Source organism: Oikopleura dioica, chromosome XSR (assembly GCF_907165135.1).
Source record: "Oikopleura dioica chromosome XSR, OKI2018_I68_1.0, whole genome shotgun sequence".
Lineage (NCBI taxonomy): Eukaryota > Metazoa > Chordata > Appendicularia > Copelata > Oikopleuridae > Oikopleura > Oikopleura dioica.
In genome coordinates, this window is record NC_137294.1 from 1,093,848 (window position 1) to 1,113,878 (window position 20,031).

The 20,031-nt window shown below is 40.4% G+C and overlaps 1 protein-coding gene across 2 annotated transcripts; it reads left to right on the forward strand.

The window, feature by feature from the left end:
- Window positions 1-6,254: 6,254 nt before the first annotated feature.
- On the forward strand, window positions 6,255-17,829 carry LOC145707452 (uncharacterized). 2 transcript variants are annotated; one of them, XM_081784982.1, is made up of 8 exons: window positions 6,255-6,441; window positions 13,179-13,262; window positions 13,379-13,529; window positions 13,979-14,113; window positions 14,186-14,320; window positions 16,514-16,678; window positions 16,748-17,135; window positions 17,329-17,829. In XM_081784982.1, exons 3-8 carry the CDS (start codon window positions 13,407-13,409, stop codon window positions 17,526-17,528), a joined length of 1,146 nt encoding a protein of 381 aa, XP_081641108.1. In that variant the 5' UTR covers window positions 6,255-6,441; window positions 13,179-13,262; window positions 13,379-13,406; the 3' UTR covers window positions 17,529-17,829. The 2 variants fall into 2 exon arrangements, with proteins under 2 accessions (XP_081641108.1, XP_081641107.1); XM_081784981.1 differs by having other exon boundaries at window positions 13,179-13,253.
- Window positions 17,830-20,031: the final 2,202 nt, after the last annotated feature.

Sequence of the window (20,031 nt, forward strand, 5' to 3'; positions counted from 1 at the left end):
AGGTGCAGCGAGAAAGGACATGCCACAGATTTATCCAAAGGTCTCATGCATGAAAATGACTCATACTTAGTAAAAGTTAATTTTACTTTTCAAAAAGAGGTCTTATTACAAAAAAAGGATGAAAATTTGGGTTTAAGCTAATTTAATATAGAATAATTAATAAAATAAATAAAGAATTAATAATTAAATTTATATATAATAATTATAATATAAATATAATAATAAATTATTAAATAATAATTATGTATAATATAATATTAAAAATTAACTAATTAACTAATTTAATAATAAATAATTAATTAATTTAATTAAAACATTAAGGGGGTAGAAACAGCTTTCTCGATTTGGGACTGAAGCTACATAAAAGAAAACATCAGATTTATTTATGTTTACAGAGTTTCCTCATAAATGTTCCTAAAAAGGGGTTCAGCTTCACAAAAATGTTAATGAAATTTGTTCTCCTATTACGTGACTCGAGATATTCGAGGTTGAAAATCTGCGAAAATCGAGAATTTCGGAGAGATGAGTTGCTTCTGAGCCCGCTTACTCAAAAATTTGATGACCAAAACAAATTTCGAGGTAGATGTTCCTAGGTCTATGAAGTTTCTTTCTAAATATGAAGAGAAAAATTGAAAATCTAAGATTTTCTTGTCTGTAGCGCCAGTCAAAAATCGCCTATTTTCGAAAAAGCTGTTTCTACCCCCTTAAATTTGACCTTTCGTTCTTTTAAAATATTCAGAAATATTCAGATCGCGTATTTTGAGTTGCTAATTTTAAGACGGAAATTATTTTTCGAGTTTTGAGATTCAAGTTTTGCCATTGCGGATTTAAAACTTTACTGAAATCCTAATATCAAAACGTGGGACCTGCCGTAGCAGTGTAAAATTATGTTTGATGGCGTTTGTAGCGACAACGCGACCCATAATATTTTACGAAAAAGAGATTGAGCTAACTGCGCCAGAGTCGGCCCGTTTGCGAGGTCTATTGAACTCGCTACTAAGTGAACGAAATCGTTTTTTAGCTTTGAGGACAAGCAGCTATTAGCGAGAAGTCGCCGTCTTCGAGCCTCTTCCTTCCAGCGACAGCGTTATTGAAGCCGCTACTAATTGCGGCGCGTGTTTGAATTGGCGTGGCACTGTAGCGTAAATTTTGCTCCATTTACGTTTCAAATATGAAACACGATAAGAATTTAGAATGGGCGCCTTTGCTCCAAAATCCGAGATAAGAAACTAATCATTCCATCCACGTGATCAACTAACTGCGCACTTTTTCAAGTCTTTCACTTTTTCCAAAATGAATTTTAAAGTATCTAGTCCATTTCTGGCACAAATCAAAAGAATTGCATTTTTGAAAGACCAATAAGATTGCTGGATTTGGCCTACCGACCAATTAAAATCCAGATCCAGAAAATCACTTCCTTTTCTTGGTTATCCCCATTTCTTGGGTTAAACGAATTTATGGAAGTGATTTTATGGATCAGGGTTTTGATTGGCCGGTAGGCCAAATACAGCAATCTTATTGGTCTTCCAAAATCCACTTCCATAAATTGGTTTAGTCCCATTTCTTTGGGCTAGCTGGCTGAGCTATCTTCGTTTATATGATCGAGACCGAAATTGAGGTCATCCGGGGACTTTCAAGCGTTACTCTCATGCATAAGTAAGTACCTCTTCTGTCAGAAACTTCTTATAAAATACTTAAACTCATACAAACTTTACGAGGTACTGAAAAATTGCTCCCATAGCTGCAATTTGGTTCTACCCTAAAATTCTAGCGCTTAGAAAATAGTCATGATGTAAAGGTCATAATAAGGGTCTAACCAATTAATGGAAGCTATTTTATGGATCAGGGTTTTGATTGGCCGGTAGGAAAAATACAGCAATCTTATTGGTTATCCAAAAATGCACTTCCATAAATTGGTTAAGTCCCATTTAAAAGGCCTTGAGACCCTTATTATTAAATTTTCTAAAGGACGATTCTAGTTCTACTAAGGTACTAGTACAAGGTCTCTAAAGAAGATTCGACTACCTAGTGGTAGCATGCAGAAAATAGCTATTTACCGACCTACTTCGAGCTTCAATTTTCTGAGCCGCAAAGCTCACGAAAGGCTCAATTTAATTTGACTAATATGACACGGAATCACCTGACATCATGTAATTTTACTAGCTGGAACAAATTACTAGACGTTATCGACTTCACTTTCTCCGGAAGGGCGAATTAGACCGCAGAGCTAAAATCCACAACACAACGAATTTTCAAATAACAATAAATGATGACAAAGGGGAGGGACTTAAAGTTCGGAAAAGGTCCTTTAGTTTGCTAGCTGGAATAAGCAGCCTCTAAACTAAGTGCTTTGTTTTCGTATCCTCGTGGTCGAGAGTTTTTACATAATTTCGGCGGCGCTTTTCTAAAAGAAAGAAATATAAGCTAATAGCTTGATTTCTTGAGCAAATCTTACGAATTCTAGGCGCTTTTAGAACCTGGCCGGTTGAGTGCCACCTGATCAAGACGCACATTTCAAGTCTCGAATGTCAGCCAGAACAAGTGCCCCGAGTGCTATAAGTTGGCTCATATCTCCTTTTATTATATGATAATATACGTTGTTCAGTTTTGCTTCCGCCTTAGCCAGATCGAGTTTTCGACAAGGAGCTGCATCTATTTTCGAAATAGCTTCTTTTAAAGCTTCTGCCCGCGTTCACCAAACAGTAACATTTCGAATTACCATAAGATGCACTTGTTATTGCTTGTAAATCGAAGCTAGATTTTGACACCTGATAGCTTTTGCCCGTTTGCTGTTTTTAGGCTACTGCAGTTCTAGTTTAAGACTGTTTAAGGAGGTAGATATCAAGAATCGCCATATTCTGTCAGACAGTTCTCCCAAAGTTAAAATAGTAACACCCTTATTTTTCTTTGGAAACAAGAACTTTAGACCTTTCTCTTTTTCCTATGGAAGCTGAAATTTCGAATTTCAAAAAATTTTAGCAAAATTTTTCGTCACAGATTTCCTAAAATGGTCATTTTGACGACAATCGGAGGTGCCAGATTTGCATTGTAGCACCTTGAAAGCTCAAGAGATCTTAATTTTTGGCTTCCATAGGAAAAAGATAATTGCCTGAAATAAATTTTGAGCAGAAAAATTAAGGGGGTCACTATGTTAAAAATTTGAGAAATCACTGACGGGATATCCAATTCTTGATATTTACTCCCTTAAGGGGGTAGTCCTCGCTTTTGAAAAAATCGGAATTTTCAAATTTTCTTAGCGGATTCTGAAAGCTTGTTAGAAGAGCTGAAATATTTGTGTTGATCATTTTTCCCAAATGTAAGAGGAAAAACCCGAAAGTCGCACTTGAAAAGTGAGATTGTGATGAAAAATTTGAAAAACTCGAATTTTTTTGTCAATTTTACCCATAGATATAGCTTTATTTCGAATTTAAATGACCTCTTGATAATAAAAATAATAAATAAAATGTCGATTATTAGGATAATTTAGTATAAATCTTCCTAAAAAACTTATTTTATCAAGATTTTGAGACCCAACCTTTGATTGATGGCATTACATTATGACTTTTTGGATTTTTTTTATTTCCCTTAATTCAAACCTAGACGAAGGTATGAACTTTCAAAAAATTCAATTAGTTAAAATTTTTGAAACATCCTCTTGAATTTAGGCGCGTTTGAAAATAGGCCAAAATGGCGATTTCGCCCGGGGTAGGTTCGATTATCGCCCTCTAACTCCTTAAGCGGGCGAATAAAATTTTTTCCGTGAATTCAAACTTTCATCAGGGTTCGACCTTTCTATTCATAAAGTTTTTATCCCTCAACCCCAGCGCAAATTTGTGGGAGCGCTGTTCAAAAAGTGCCGAGATCGCAAAAAGCAGGGACTACCTCCTTAAAAGACTGAAAGGAGCAAACAAGTACAGGAAATGGCGCGAACGGCTTAAGTATTCTTCAGCAACGATTCCTAATCCTGGCGGTGGGAGAGTACGCTCCAACATTTTAGAGCTCTGTATCGACGTATACTTGAGACGGTTTTCCTGTTGTGTCTCTGCAAGCAACTCATAACATCAAAACAAAACGACGAACTAGCTTTTCAGAAAGAATCGTAAACATCACAACAAAAATGAGCGTCGCTCTGACTCCTTAAAACTTTCTATTAAAAAGATAACGCTAAAAACTGCTAGAATTTATGCTTTATCCAAAGATCAGCGCGTTCGCTATTCAACTATTTTGATTGCGCATAAAAAGGGTTAATCGGAGCTAACCTTTCAACACGTTTCCTTTTTTCAAAACCATCAAATATGGGAAATTGAGAAAGGGGCTTGAAGGAACGAGGAGCCGCTTGTATAATCTGGCGTAATTTATTTTTGGTTTGGAGAGCGAGGGATTATTCCTAAAATGCAAACAGCTTGTGAGTCTCCCGAAGTACTCGCCCGGAAGTATTCGCCAAAGCGGGAACACCCTCGAACGAAAAGCCCTTCTTATAAAGAGCATAAAACGGGCCCGTTTCATCCGGGAGGGTTTCCTTGTAGCTAATTGCCTTTTTCGCCTAGGTAGTTTTGGGAGCATTGTATAATTGGCTTGTACGGTAAACAGGAAAAATACGGTCTTTAGGTGCCCAACACCAGTTGGGCTTGAATTAGCAGACTCTCAGGCAGGGCTGGATAATTTGAAATCAACACAAATCTGAACACCCGAAAAGGTCCTATTGACCAATCAGGATGGCCAAATTCCCGAAATATGGGTGTTGAGATTTGTGTTGATTTCAAATTATCCAGCCCTGAGAGTCTCAGGAAGAAATGAAAGGGCGAGATTCGACCCTGCGCTCTGCTGGTGTAAGTAAAGGTGTTTGGAACAAGAGAACACGCATAGACATAGTGTGCAGTTATGAGCTCTAGAAGATGGGAAACGTGGCGCTGTGCAACTTGCTTGAACCGAATTTTAGCACTTGTGAGTTGCTCATACTATGAGAACCAGTGCAATTTTGTTAACATGGCATTAATAAAAACCCCGAGAAAAATGGGGGTCGCCATTGATAGCGTTTGCCCCTGACCGCTGCTAGGGCTAGGGCTTTTTATTTTGATTCCCACGTTCCGAAAGTATCCAAAACACTCGCTTAGACGAGCATAAGCAATTCAGCAAATATATAATAAAATTTAGGTACAAATCAATTTTGAGAAAATGAAGCAACTCGTGTCTCGTTTTTGCCCGATTTTCGATAATGATGATTCGATCACTTAGCATTTTTTGATGAATCAGGACTTTCTGATTGATTCAGAGACGTCTCTGTTTGCTTGGTCTTGTATATCCTGCGTATTTGATATCGCAGGCGACCTTTTCCTCGGAGGTCGATGCTCATTATGCAAGGAATCGGCGGCGGCGGGGAAAACTCTGGGCGGAAATTCATGCCCTACAACGTGAATTTCCGATCGTGTAAAATGGGCTCCCAGTGGAACTCGCGCAACCTCGGCGAAAATATTTACTAGCATATCTTTCTGGATTTTGCTTCTGGGTTCAATCACTGTCGACTTCTGCCCAGAACAGCTTCTAAAATCTCTCCAAAATCTAAAAACTCCCTGGTGGCGGCGTTGGTGGAGGAAGTTTAATCGTAGACTTTGCTCCTTGGGGAACCAGGAAGAACCTCCAGAGCTAGTGGGTGAGCTCTTCGTCAATTTGGGGTTTTTCTAAGCGGGTATTGCTCGAACTGACCTTCACAAATATACAAATAATACAAGCATTTACAAACATACAAACAATCATAGATCGAGCGGCGCCCTGAAGATTCTTGAACTTGTCCAGGAATCGATGCCAAATGACAGATTTATTTTGAATTTTCCTAAACGCCTCGTCTTGGCCCACTAAACCAAGCTATCCCCATTCAGGCTCGACAAGAATCGGAATATATTCAGAGTTTTCACAACTACAGTAATTCACCGCAGCCGCGGGCTCTTCTATTGCACCTTTTTTGTTGATCATTTGGCTATTTTGAGCCGCTATTTTGAGCAGGTTCTGTTAATTTCTGACGAATCCACTATTCAATATCATCAATTACAAGGAATTGCGTAGTTAAGACAAACAAATCTAAGATAGATAGCTAGATAGTAACGAGAAGTTACGATTATAGCGTTCGATCGCGTACTTTTGGTCGATTTTAGCGCCACCATTTTTTACGGCGCCGTTTTTACGCGGTGGTGGTGCTCGCGGGGCGCGCGTTTTCACGTTTTTACAAGAGTACAGAAAGTAATTAACGAAGGAGTAAACAGTGACTTCTTCCCATACAACGAATATTCCATCCCTTTTTTCTATTTCGAAACGCACCAAAAAACTACGAGCTTAATAAACCACGAGAGTAAATAATAATCACGAAGTATCTGAAGAAGAAAATATAAATTACAAAAAAAGAGACTTTGAAAACTCCAGTCAACCCTTCTTTTCTGGCGAAGAAAGGTAATTCAAGAATATAAAAAAATGACCAAAAAATGACCAAAAAATGACGAAAAATATTTTAAATAAATTAAAATCAACCTTGACACTTGACTTCATGTTTTAAAGACAAAATAATTTTAATAATAATAAATTTTAATAAAAATATTTTTTTACTTTCATCCTGCAATGATGCATATTTTTGTTATCAAGCGCGGAGGGTATAATTTTCTAAAGATTGATGAAAGCGGAGCGTTTTAAAAGCCAGGGGAAAATAATTGATTAATCTGGCTTCTTCCACTAACATGTTATCTGTCTCCACGTTGGCTGTCAAACGATTGAAGCTGTCACTAGCTAATCCGGAAAGCGAAGACTTTAAATTGCCCCTTCCAATCGAGCGCGTTGAATCTAAGCCTGGCTTCTAGAGTTCGTTTCGAGGATTCCTCAGCTCGGTTAGAAAAGCTTTGCGCGCGAGCATTCGACCACAGCGCTCAACCAGAAATTAGGTGTTTGGGTGATATGACCGTAACAAGGCGAGAAGAAAGAAGGAAAAAGAAGAAACCGCTAATTCAGGGGAGAGGAGCGCAAGAAATTAATTCACTCGACTGGCCCTTGTTTACACCTACCAGGAAGGGGGATTTATTTGCGGAAGCAAGTCTCTTCTGCTCCTAAAAAGTTGAAGTGTGGCAAAATGCACGAGCAGAAGAGGCACACTTCCGCGAGGACGCCCTTTCCGGACATCACTAAGGCTTCGTTTTTTACGCATATTCACGCGTTTTCATCTCCATTTCTTGCTGAAGTCCCTTTCGAAATCATTTCATTTCGCCAATTTCAGATAAATCATTCTCTCGGAGGAAGGATTTTACGTAAAGAGAGGAGTCGTTTAAGTCCTCAAAGCCGCTTTTTTAGTATTATTTTAGGGAGAGTAAAACAAGCACGGGCGGAAAAAGGGGGGGCTCGCGCAATTGCCTCGTAATAAACATGGAGAGTTTGTTGCAAATACGATTTTCATTAATTGCACGTTACGGGTTGTAATTCCACTTAATCGAATTTACTAATAATTGCAGTCAAATCAAGAGCACGTCAAATCAAACACGCCACTGATAATAGTCAAAATAGCTCTTTGATCGTTACGAAAAAACAAATGTAATAGACAAAGAGTAGTTCTTTCAATCTTCCAATCCGTAGAGAGGGGTTATCATTCGAGCCATCCAGTATCTCTAGAATCTTGGCTAATGGTTAGGGTTAGGGACTGGGAACCCTTAGGGGGTCCGGGGGCTAAGCCCCTCGTTTAGGCCTTAGGTGGGGGTCCCGGGGGGTTAGGGGCAGCTCGAATGATAACCCCTTCTACCTTCGAATCGGCTAGTGGGACAAGATCGTTCCTACTTGAGTTGTGCTCTTGCGCGGTGTGTCTTCACTGAAGCCTATCTCCGCCAGATAAAAGATGTTCTTTTTTCTCAATCAGTGTCATCCCTTTGCTATCGCCAAACAACTATCGCGCCCTAAAGAGTAATTACCAACTTGATTTTTCATCATATTCAGCAAAGAGAGATGGATCCGCTAATACTGTATCAACTAAAGTGCTTCTTCGCTTTTGCCTCTTTCCCTTCTTGTTATCTCGCTCTTCCCAAATAAGCTAGAAATAGAATTAGTCTTCCTAAGCGAATTTTGAGCAAGTATTTGCGAGGCGTTATCATTTGGGTACTTACCCACTGATAAAAAGACAAATCCGATTTCCTACTGAATTCGTCATTGCCCGCCCCAGAGACTCATTTTCTCCAAATCGCGGAGTTTTAAAATATTTTTCAAAATTTCGTCAAAATGGAATTTCCCTCGAGCCATCCTTTTCCCTACCTTTTGATGACGATTGAGTCAAACATCATTACTTACAGAGAGGGTCGTTTGGAGCCTCGTCCATGGAGCACGGGTTAAAGACTTCCGCACCCGTTCCCATTTAGAACCTTCTCCTCCTCATCTTCATAATATCTGAGGACGGTATTACTTCCGTGTTTTGTAACTGGCCACTTTATTCAACGTTTCTAAGCGGATATTCCACAAAACGCCAAATATTTTCAATCCAAACACTTTTTACTTCTTTAATTTTCTACTTCTATTGTCAATCCAAACACAGAAAAGATAAAAAGCAAAATTGGGGATTGCATTTTGTTTTTTTCTAGTTTGAAGGAACTGGCTGTTCCTTTGGAATGCTCCTTTAGATTGAATAAACTGAAGACAGGATGACTGGTTATTCAATTTATGTTTCGTGATAGGAGATTTTATCTGTTAATATGGAGGAAATGGCCTCAAGGACATAGCACGTTGGCTACTCGAGTACTCAGCTACCGCGGTGCCAACTGGGCTCGGCAGCCTGAGTAAAAAACCTGAGTCAGGCTCTGAAAAAGCGAAAATGAAAAGCCGCATAGCGGCTTTTTTAAAAACAAAGCCGTGAAGCGCCTTCGCCAGAAGTTCAAGATAGGTATTCTTGCGAAGCCATTTTGCGGCTTCGTTTTTGAAAAAGCCGCTACGCCACTTTTCATTTTCACTTTTTCAGAGCCTGACTCAGGTTTTTTACTCAGGCTGCCGAGCCCAGGGTGCCAACTGTATCCCTGTACTTACTGTACAATCAGATCCGAGAAACTGTATTTTGCGTTACTCTCTGCATGCCATTGAATTTCGATGGGCGCAGGGGAGGGCGAAATTCTCGAAAAGGCACTTGTGGCGTAGAATAAAGGCGAAAATTTGCATCTCAAGAATGCGTCTTTTCAAAAAAGTACTTTTTTTTGCGAAATACATTTTTGAAAAAATGAATCTCGAAAATGCTCGCAAGCAAAACCGCGAAATAGTTACTTTAGCGAACGTTCCTTTCCGGAACGATGCGCTGCCTGATAAAAATGACCATAAAAAGTATCAAGGGAAATTATCTCTTGCAAAAATGTTATTCGACGGTCGAGATAAAACTCGATCAAGTTAAGGTGAAAACGTGTTTTATAATAACGTAGTCTCTCTTTCCGTTAATGAAATTATTAATTTGGAGCATTTTTTGAGTTGGAGCGCGCCACTTTGTTCAAGTTCATAGCGACTATAAAACTTACACGCTAGTTCTAGTGCTAATTAGTAATTACGGAAACGTGAATCCAAAAAAGAGTCTGTTGTAGCGGAATTGAATCAGGACCTGCCCATGTGAGTTCATCCGAAAGGGAGAATACTTGGGCAAATTCCTGGCCCTAGGTCGGGTTCACGTGGCTAAGAGATTCCGTCTTCGATGATCTAAAAACTCTCTCTTTGTCAGGCTGCTTCGCTTGCAATTATAACTGTACGGTAAGAGAGAGAGAAGGAGAGATAGAGTCAATCAAGAAGCTGATGCATGTTGAGTCTTGCTCCCTTCCGGACGCGAGGCAGGTTTCTTGTTATAACAATAAGTGGCATACTTTTCGCCGTTTGGCAGTTGTGAATCCGCGTTATTCAAGAGACTGCTTGTTGAATCTGAATCGATTTTCCGAGATCACCTCCGCCCGTTCACAACCAAGCCTCGAGTGCATATTCTTCGCCAAACGGTCATTTCGAATAATCTCTTTTCCTACAATTACGGCAACTAAGAAGCAACTGCCGGCTTTGGAAATTCTAGCGAATCTAATCGAAAAGCCTATGCGTTGTTATTTTGCCCAGGAAGCGATAAAGCACGCTTATACAAGTCGTATGGAACTGGTAAAGCTTCTAAGGGTAAAGCAGGAAGTGATACAAATCACTCGCTCCGTGGGAGTACCTCTCAAAGCGCGCTATGTTGGAAATTTCCATTTTCTTTTCTGTTTGGCGCGAGCGATGTGAGACTGGCTGCAGGAGCAAACAAGCTCTAACGACTGCGAAGAATGTCCCGTCACGGCTTCTTCGAGTGTGATAAACCCTGGCACCTCCCTTTCTCTAAAACTCTTAGCTCAGAGCAAACACGACTACGAGCAGTCCAGCAGAGAGATAAACTTTCGCCCTTGTTATTGTTCTGATAGCTTCTCAGTAATCATGAAGTTTAATCCCTTATAACATATAAGCTGTACTCTAGTCAAGCCTATATTGTGTGTGGCGAATTGAAGATTGGCACCTTTAAGACGAGCTAATTGTAGTCTCAAACTGGCCAAGTAAGTCGCGTAAAATCAAATATTAAGCACGTTGGAGCTTTCGCACGTGCCAAGCTATTCTCGGAAAATAATCCTTCGACAAAATTGACGAGCAAACAAGTATTTTCTCATTACTGGTTGATTATTGAGTTATCTCAGAGAGGCGCACTCATGAGACTGTACTCTTCATATACCGATGATAGCAGCTCAAATCCGGGGTTACGCCGCCACTAAGAGAATCCTGTCTTGTGATTGGCTGACAGGATAACCTGTTCGCCATCTGTGGCGAACAGCTTCAAATCCCGGGCAAAGGCCTGCTATCCTCGGTATTTCGGTTCGGCGCATTTCCGGCCCTCGAGCTTGGCGATGTGAACGAACGTGAGGTCACTCTTTGCGGTGTGTCATTTTTTACTCGAGTTTAATGCTCATTTTTCTGTCCACGAGCGGAAATAGCACTCGAATTCCCCAAGAATTCGCCCTTATTTTCGATTCTTGAGGTCCCCTTAATTACCAGTAAAGCTACATGCCTTTCTCCATTTACTTGTCAGGCGCCGCGCACCTGGATATTTTGTTTTGTCGCCGCCTCATTAGTAGTGAAATTTATTAGCGAGAATAGCGTCACTAGAATTTCTAGGAAAGGGTAAGAGCTCTCTCTCGTAACGTGTGCCCAGAAGATGGATTTTTGGGTAATCCATGTTCGTATCTGATCGCTTTATAAAAGAAAATTTCAAGGGAGTGTGGAGAATTAATCCGATCGGTGACAAAAGGGACGTTCTAAGAGGCTTCAGAATATCCGATGAAAAACATTATCTCTAGCAGAGAGAGAGAGAGAGGGCCGCTCTCTAACCGTAACCTAATGCAGCGATTGAGAGATAAACACAAACTCCTGTATATTCACTGCTTTGGCGTTTCCGCCTTTAGAATGCAAATATTTCGATTTTGAATATTTTGACAGGAAGAAAAAGTTCAAAGTCGCCCCTGAGTTGGAATGCTTCCCCGGCGACGAGACGCAGTAAAAAAGCGCTTGCTCAACTGTAAATCCGGCTGCCCGTGCTCCGGACAAATTATTTTTTATCTCTTGGACTGCGGATTTCACTTTGAAAGCGGACATCTGTCACTGCATCTTCCGACATTATGATTGATGCCGTTATGTTTGCCAAAGCCATTTAAGATATTGAGATTGCTCAGAACTCGCTTACATCATGAAAGGATGGGACACCTTTGCTAAAGATCAAGAGGACTTCTGTGGCCCTAACATCGGCAACCTGGATAGAAAACCTGAGTCAGGATTCTCAAAGAGTTAAAATAATTCATTGAGTTGGTAACTTTGGCGAAGCCGCTTCGCGGCTTCGTTTAAAAAAAAGCCGCTACGCGGCTTTTCATTTTACTCTTTGAGAACCCTGACTCAGGTTTTCTACTCAGGTTGCCGAGCCCAGCTTTTATCGGAGTGGTCTAAAATGCCACGAGAAGTGTGATAATGCTTTCTTTCCATAAATATATGTCGACGAGTACAGGTAGCTAATGGTAGCTATCTATGCTCTGTTGTGGTGATTACGGCATCTGGAAGCGACCGCTGCCCTCTTGTCATACGGCATTTTGTCTTGAGAGTGTCGTTGAATAATACGCATACAAATTTCTCCTTCCATTCTGTTTTGCTCGTATTTTCTTATTAGCGGTCTCAAGGGCGCAAAGTCCTCCAGCGCGAACTCGGGAAAGGAGAAAGCGAATGAGTTTGCACCCCGGAGTAGCTCATTAATTCGACTGTACTGTAGCGCGAGGCCTAAATCCAGAAAGCTGCTAAGTGAAAGTAACTGCGCTAAGGGTTGAACATGGGGCGGGTTCATTTGACTAAGTAGCGCGGAAACGTGGAAATTTGTAATTTCTTCGATTCGCCGCTACGTGAATGAGCTTTGAGGCCATTATCAGTTCAACACGGCAGCATTGGCTAAGCGGGTATTAGAATTCATAGGACCTTATCGCGCGTTTTACTTGATTAATTAAGCTGTAAATTCTGGGCGATAACAGACGAAGAACAAAAGCCTCATTCCCCCGACTCTAGATCGCATTATCGCAAGCACTTTCTTGTTACATAATCCTCAACACGTTCCTTTCGTAGGAAGCCGTCGAGAAAGGGCTTCTTTTTAGGATTAAGCAGATGAAGATCTTTCTTAAGCTCTCCAAAATATCCTCCGCAAAGGTTCCCATCAATTACCTTCCCCCTTCAAGGACTATTTGGCTCAATGTTAGAGGACTTTTTTTTGTATTATTGACCTAGTAGGAGGCCTTCTTAAAGAAGTAAATTATACCGTTTCATCATTTTCCGAAATCTCTAAAATAAAAAAGAGACGCTTTCCAAAATTGAAGAGTCTCTTTTAGAACATTTTTCAACAAACAGGTTATAAAGTGATAAAGTTATAAAGTTTTAATCTTGAGGCTGCACAGTAGAATCTATGTTTGGCAGATATACGCGATTGGTTTATAAGCGAGGACACATTTGTTTAAAATGTGGCCCCGCCATGCACTCGTACCACTCACAGACGCTTTCTAACTGTGCTTCTTGATGATGCTACCGGGTAGCTGCCCGGTCGAAGTCAAGTGTCTGTTTTGCGCCTTATCTATCTTCTGTATTATTTCTAAAGGCGTCTATTTCAGGATTGAGGCAAATGGCGTAACGATTCTACGTGGCGAGCGTTCAACCTCTTGATCGAAGAGCGAATACAAGAAGAGGTTTGAACCGTGGGTAACCTACCAGTCTAATTTGCGACTGAACATTTGTCGAATTCACTTGGCTCTTGGTCGAGTCGCGCCGGATAACCATTGTACCTGGCACGCTATAAACCGCATTTGTTCAGAAAACAAAGCACTACAAGCATTACTGTTATGTCCACGGTAAGGCAGTATATAACGCTCCCGAGAGCGTACGATCTCTCTCCCAAAGCGACCGCCTATCCGCTGAAAACCATCTCCAATGGCAGCAGCAACGCGCAAAAGCCGCAATTTAAGGTAAAAAAATGATTGAAAATAGACAACAACTTTTTTTTGGGAAATGCTCGAACTGCCTAGAATTTGATAATTAAGCGGTGTGTTCGGGAGGCCCATTTTCGGAATCTTATTTCGGAATTCCATCTAAGCCGGAGATGGCATTCGCAACAAGCGCCAATTTACTGTGCGAATGTCTCTCACGTGATCAAAGAGAGCGAGCAAGAGAGAAAGCAAATGTGCTCTAAAGAATATCTCGCTGCGTTATCAGTTCACTAGATATTCACTAACAGAAACGTGTTCCTCTCTCCGTGTGACAGCTTTCTCTTGAGCTTGACCTTAAAAAGAAGTTGAATATGCACATACTTATTCCAAGTTTGGGGCGGTGCTTTTTCTTCTCATCTGTTGTCATAACACATCATGCTCTTCTATTTGACACTGTTCAAGAATAACTGTAAAATTGATTGATTCAGGTCGTGCTCACTAGCCGCAAACCCTCGCCATCGCCAAAGTCAAAAGTCGCGCCGTGCACTATCCCTTCCTCCGAGCAGTTCGCATCGGAGCTCCTTCAAAAGATCGCTAAGAACCCGAAAACAGTCAACATCCAGGTTTCCTCACGAAGCAAAAACTCACTAACCCCAGAATCCCAAACCTGTCGCCAGAGTCTAACCAGTGTTCAGGAATGTACAGAGCAGCTGATCGTGAGCAACATTACCAAGAAGTTTCGATCGCGAGCGCGTTTCCACAGAGTCCAGTCGTCCAAATCGAGCACGACGATGGCCCCGGAAGTCTACGCAAAGATGGATAATAACGAGGTAGAGCAAAGAGCGAGAAAGGGGCGAAAAATGGGAATGGTTTAATGGAGGAGCAGGTGTCGCCGATTTCGTAAATTCCGCGCTGATCATCGTAATTGAGTTTGGCTACTTTTCACGAAAGCGCTACTGGCCCAGCCGTTCCCTGGACAGATTATCTTCCTTTATCCCTGTCTGGCCTGGGCTGGGCGGAACCCTATTTGCTCCCTTGCAAAGTAAAATATCCGATTAAAGAGGGGCTAACAAGCGTGCGCATTTCTCGTCTGACCCTGCTCTAGAATTCAGTGGTGCTAAGCTCGAACATAATGTCGCCGTCGGCTTAAAAAACGCTCTCTTTGTAGCTTTTGGCCTAAATAAAGTCCTTAGACCTAATTGGAGGAACTTGTGTATTAACGTCAGCGCGACTTTTTGAGAATCCGCTTTGTCCCCTGTAGTACACAAAAGACTACAACCGACGCGGTTTCAGGCAACGTGTGTCTCGTGGTTACCAGTTTTTCCACCGTAGATTGCCATAAATTTGCTGAAGCCAGGTTCTTCAAGAAACCTTATTAAAGAGCGAGTATCCCCAAAACACGCTTAAACATGCTTTTCTTTGTTTTGGCTATCATTTTTCTTTTTTGATAGTGATTAGGTGAACGTATTTCTTTTTATTTCTAAATTTAATTTCAGGGGCTTGGCCGCGTTTGTGCTAAAACACAGTCGCACGTTCTTAGGTTTGGTAATAGACAATTTTTTGTTTTGGCAGTTTCGATTCTTATTCACTGTAGATTCTTCGGGGTAGAATTACGGAACAACTCCATCCCAGCGAGAAATTCAAGAGCAAGCCCTTGCCTTGTGACAAAGTTAGTAAAACATGAAATTGAATAATTAGAAACGTACTGTTGGGGATAAGTCTAGGCTCGGCAACCTGTGTTGAAAACCTGAGTCAGGGTCTGAAAGAACTGAAATGAAAAGCCGCGCAGCGGCTTATTTAAAACAGAAGCCGCAAAGCGGCTTCGCTAATAATATAATTTTAATCTGTCAAAAATTTTGGCGAAGCCGCTTTGCGGCTTCTGTTCTAAATAAGCCGCTGCGCGGCTTTTCATTTCAGTTCTTTCAGACCCTGAGTCAGGTTTTCTACACAGGTTGCCGAGCCCAGGGATAAACAGTCTGCTCGACAGGTCTCTGGCAGCTCAAGAGGAAAGCAAGTTGAAAAGGCAGTGTCGCGTTCATAGACATTGCGAATCATGCAACCAACGATAAGCGCGCATTACAGATGCACTTACACATGCAATGATGAGGATGCGCGCGTGCGGATCCGCGTGCAGCCTTCTCAACCGGCTCAAAGTAGCTCAAATGCAAGAGAGCGCCAGACGGGTGTACCCTTAAACGTTTCCTTTTTGAATATTTTACGGGAAATTCCAGCGCGCTCAACTTAGATCACCCGAGTTTCTAATCGCCCATTCGCACTCGCGCAGCCCTTTTTTTAGAAAATTTAAAATTTCGACCCCGCGTCGACCTCACAATAACTGCCTGTTTGGGCATTCTAGCGGCGGAGTTTGTTGTTGCCGGAGCTGGAAAGTTAAACTGGTCGGACGGTACTTCTATTTCGTTCCATTTGCTCAAACAAATAGGGCCCGCTCGATTACTGAAGCTTGTGTAGTTATAATTACATGAGCTCCTTTTGATAAATTGGCCCTTGTGATTTTCCTTTCAAGCTGGGCCGGGCACTTGGGCCGGTTATGACGAGGAATGCGCCAGAATTGTCAATTTCGGCCGGCGCGGTTTCGCAGGTCCCTTTAGCGGTTTCGCGCTAAGGCGTGAATTTATTTTCTGTAGAAATTATTTGGAAGAGATAAAACTATTTTTAAGGTTCATCCAGATAACTCGGCGGGTGTTTGAAAGTTGCACGTTTCGGACGCTTGGCGACGTAGATATGAACTTAGCGTCGCATGAGGGGTCGTGCCAGGTTTATTTGGAGCGTGAAAATACCCTCCTCCAAAATAATCGCCGCGCTGTTTTTGTTAAGTTTTTTCTAAGCTCCTTTAGAGCCTCTGTAAAATACATTTAATCAGGGCGTAAAAGTAAACCTTCAAGTCCCGAACCGAATCTAATCAATTTCTATTTAAATATCAAAAGTAATTTGATAAAGGCGCTTCTTGGCTGCTTGCAAAAATTAGATTTCGCGCGCTTCAAAAATAACCCTTCCAACTTTAGGTGGTGGAGAAATGCAAGGAATTCGAGACGATCATTCAAAGACAGAAGGCAGAAATTGACGATTTGCGGTCGCGATTGTTCGAGCGAAAGAAGCTGGAGGAAATATGGAAGGAGACGCTGACCACGATGCTCGCCGAGTACAGGACTAGATGCGAGAATCACCAGGTTTTTTAATAGTCGGAGTTGACTTTTGAGTTTCAAGACTTTTTGGACGCGAAATAAACGCTCTTTTAGACTAGTACAGAGACCTTAGAAGAAAAGCTAAACGTCACTGCTGCGAAATTGAAGATCATCACGGCCACTTCTCCATCTTCCGACTCACTTTCTTCTAGCCTCATTTCTCCAAAAGGAAAATTCGCAAAGACCCTTCAGCGCCTTGCCGGTAACGCTTCAGAATCGTCGCTCCCGCTGCGCAAGCTGAAGATCAAGTCGAGGACGGGAGCGACGGAAGGAGAGCCCTGCGCCAAACGAGGGCGCATCTCTCTTTCTGACAGCCAGAAGATGCGAACGTACTCGAGCGAGGATGGAAGCGAAACGAGCGAGAACAGCGAGTGCAGAATGAGCCCAGATTCAGGATGGAACTCGGGCGACTCTTCCGATGCTTCGATGAACTCTCCTCCCGGTAAATTTTCAAAATAATAATTTAATTATTATTATTAAATAATTATATAATTAAAATTATAATAAATTTAAAATTTTATTCAATTATTATTAATATTAATAAAATTTATAGAAATAGAAAAAAAATTAAAATATTATTATTAATAATAATTTATTATCTAAATTTTTAATTATTTATTTATAAAAATTTTTAGTATCGAGCTCGATCGACGATTTCGAATTGGACTCTGGATCAATCTTCACGGACGTCGACCGGTTCGTGGACATCTTCTCCGAAATCCGCGATCTCGAGCCAACGTCGATTTTCTCTTCGGACATTTCTGACATCTCCTCGCCGTGGGAAGCCTCCCTCGCAAGTATGTCGAACAGCGATCTTCTTCACGGCTCGTTCTGACTCCAAAAATGCGCCCGTGAATGCCGCCTCTTCCCAGAAGAACTCAGCCTGAAATTAATTCAACAAAAAAAAAAGAAAAAAATGAATATTCAATTCAAAGCCGAGAAAAATCAGCATTGTGGAAGAAGCAACTATCACTAGTAGCGAAGAGCCTATCCGCGAGCTTGTAAATTTGATACTTGACCCTATTAAATCGGAATCTGTCTGTAATCGAAATAGAAATAGAATTTCTATTGTTGCAAATTCTGGATCGGATGAAGATCCTCAAATGTGTATATTCCTCCTTTTTCGCGAAAACGAAATAAATCTCAAACTTTCAAAAATTGAATATTGTACTTCATCGCGTCTTTTTTGAAGCATAATTTTCCGAAGATAAAAAATATCAAATTGGCACTTGCAGTGAATCTATCTCGGCGCTTTTGAAAATCACGTTTTATTAGTAATTTCTACTTTTTTGCGGATGCCGATAGGGAAACTATTTTCGGAGAATAAAACCTTCCTGACTATCCGGTGCACGTTTTGCTCTTTTAACACTGATCGAATGGCAATTTAGATAATAATCCGTGTCCCGAGCTAACAAATTATAAAAGAAACTAGATAATCGTCTAAATTTATTTTCTGAAAGACGTTTGTTATGTCCCCGAATGTCCCCAAATGTCCCCGAATGTCAACAAATGTCCCCAAATTATTAAAATTATATAAATTAATAAAAAATATTTTTTATTAATTTTTATTTTTATTTAATAAAAAAAAAATTAATAAAAAAAATTTTTTATTAATTTTTATTTTTATTTAATAAAAAAAAATTAGTAAATTTAATTAAAAAATTAATAAATTTTTTTTTTATATTAAAACCGCACTTGATAAATGATAACTTGTCCAGTAAAAGCAGGAATAGAATATATCGGTCAGATTTAAAATTAAATTTGCACGAATTTAGCATGAGCTTATGGAAGGTGATATGAAGAAAGGGATGGGCGCGGTTAATCCTTCTAAAAGAAAACGCGCGTTCACAAAGATTCAATCTCAACGTGCTCCGGATTTCGAAACGTACGTCAGGCGCAACATAAAATACGCTTTCTGGCTGAAAACGTTCCCGTTTCTCCCGTTTATCTATTCGTAACAATTCTAAACGCGGGCTGATTATCTCCTCTGTTTACTACATACCAACAGATAAAACGAACATGTGCTTGTTTGGCACTTTCGCTGGATTTTGTAAATTAATCTTATTCAAGCAATATTTGAATTTACGTTTTACGGACGTAAAAAGTGGCTCCCTAATTGAGAAAGAGGAGCTTTTGTTTTCCGAAAAATCAAGGTGGGAAATCTTCGATAACACGAAAGCTGGTCGACTCCTTTAATCCCATTCCCATTCTTTCATTTGAAAAAAATAAAGCTCCTTCCAAGACTTGCCAATGAGATGAGATTTCATCGATACTTTTGATACTTTGCATACGCGATTGTCAATTATTCCTCCTCTTAATCGGCACACCCCAATTTACGGCTTTATTGGCAAGTCAAAAAGCTAAACTAAGTCAAAAACTAGTCAATCAAAAAAATAGCGACGATGGGAATTTGACTAGAAAGAGAGCTAGAAAAGCGAGAAAGAGTGAAAAACAAGAGAGGTGCTGTAAATAGGCATGAGATCCCGGATCTCTTTGGAATCGCGTGAACATAGTTTTCTAAACACGCAGTTTGTGTTTTCGAGGTTTGATCTGTCGGGTTTTGATATGTGCTTTGCGAGCGTAATCAGGTTATGTCCTCTCCCGAGTATCCTCAACATAACTCCCTAGAATGAGCCCTAAAACGCGTCAAACGTGCTCCGTAAAATCAGAATCCTATTTTCGATCAGACTTATTTGATTTTTAAGGCAATTTAATTTTACCATTTCAAAGCAAGCGCACATGTGAAAAATGCTAAATTGTAGCGTACTCTTCATAATCCACTCATGCCCTTTACAAGCAACCGATTAAAGCAAAATTATTAAAAAATATAACGAAGAAATTCGGAAAAAAATGGCGACTGTTTACGGTAAGCGTATTCGTGATAATGGAAAAATAATGGAGCTTCAGAAGCTGATATACACACAATGGAAACAGGACTACCAACAGGAGTTAAGAGTTATTCGATAATGATGTTATTTTATTGATAAAACATCGCCGTCATAATTAACTCGAGAATAATTTTTTAAAAGACTTTTACATGATGCTCTTTGGGAAATGGTCTTTTTCAGCTTCGAAGCAGCAAATTATCCCTTCTCTTGTTACAAAATTAAAAGTGGAAAAAGAAAAAGACCTGAAATAGAGTGTTAATCATCGCTTTTTTAATCGTCATTGGTTTCAGTAAGTCCACGATTTGTGTTGTATGGAGATTGATAAATTGAAAATTGTAGTGTTTGTGGCATATTTTGTGCTGGTTTTGACGATACGAATTCGAGCTGCAATAAAACGGTAAATGAGTTATTTATTTTTCTTGTTTTTTTTTCAATATTTTAGGAATATGC

Bases quoted from the DNA above. Each gene is read 5' to 3' on its own strand.
- LOC145707452 (XM_081784982.1), top strand. From the start codon at position 13,407: ATGTCCACGGTAAGGCAGTATATAACGCTCCCGAGAGCGTACGATCTC. The intron at 13,530-13,978 runs GTAAAAAAATGA...TGATTGATTCAG, and splicing joins CGCAAAAGCCGCAATTTAAG to GTCGTGCTCACTAGCCGCAA. The intron at 16,679-16,747 runs GTTTTTTAATAG...ACGCTCTTTTAG, and splicing joins CTAGATGCGAGAATCACCAG to ACTAGTACAGAGACCTTAGA.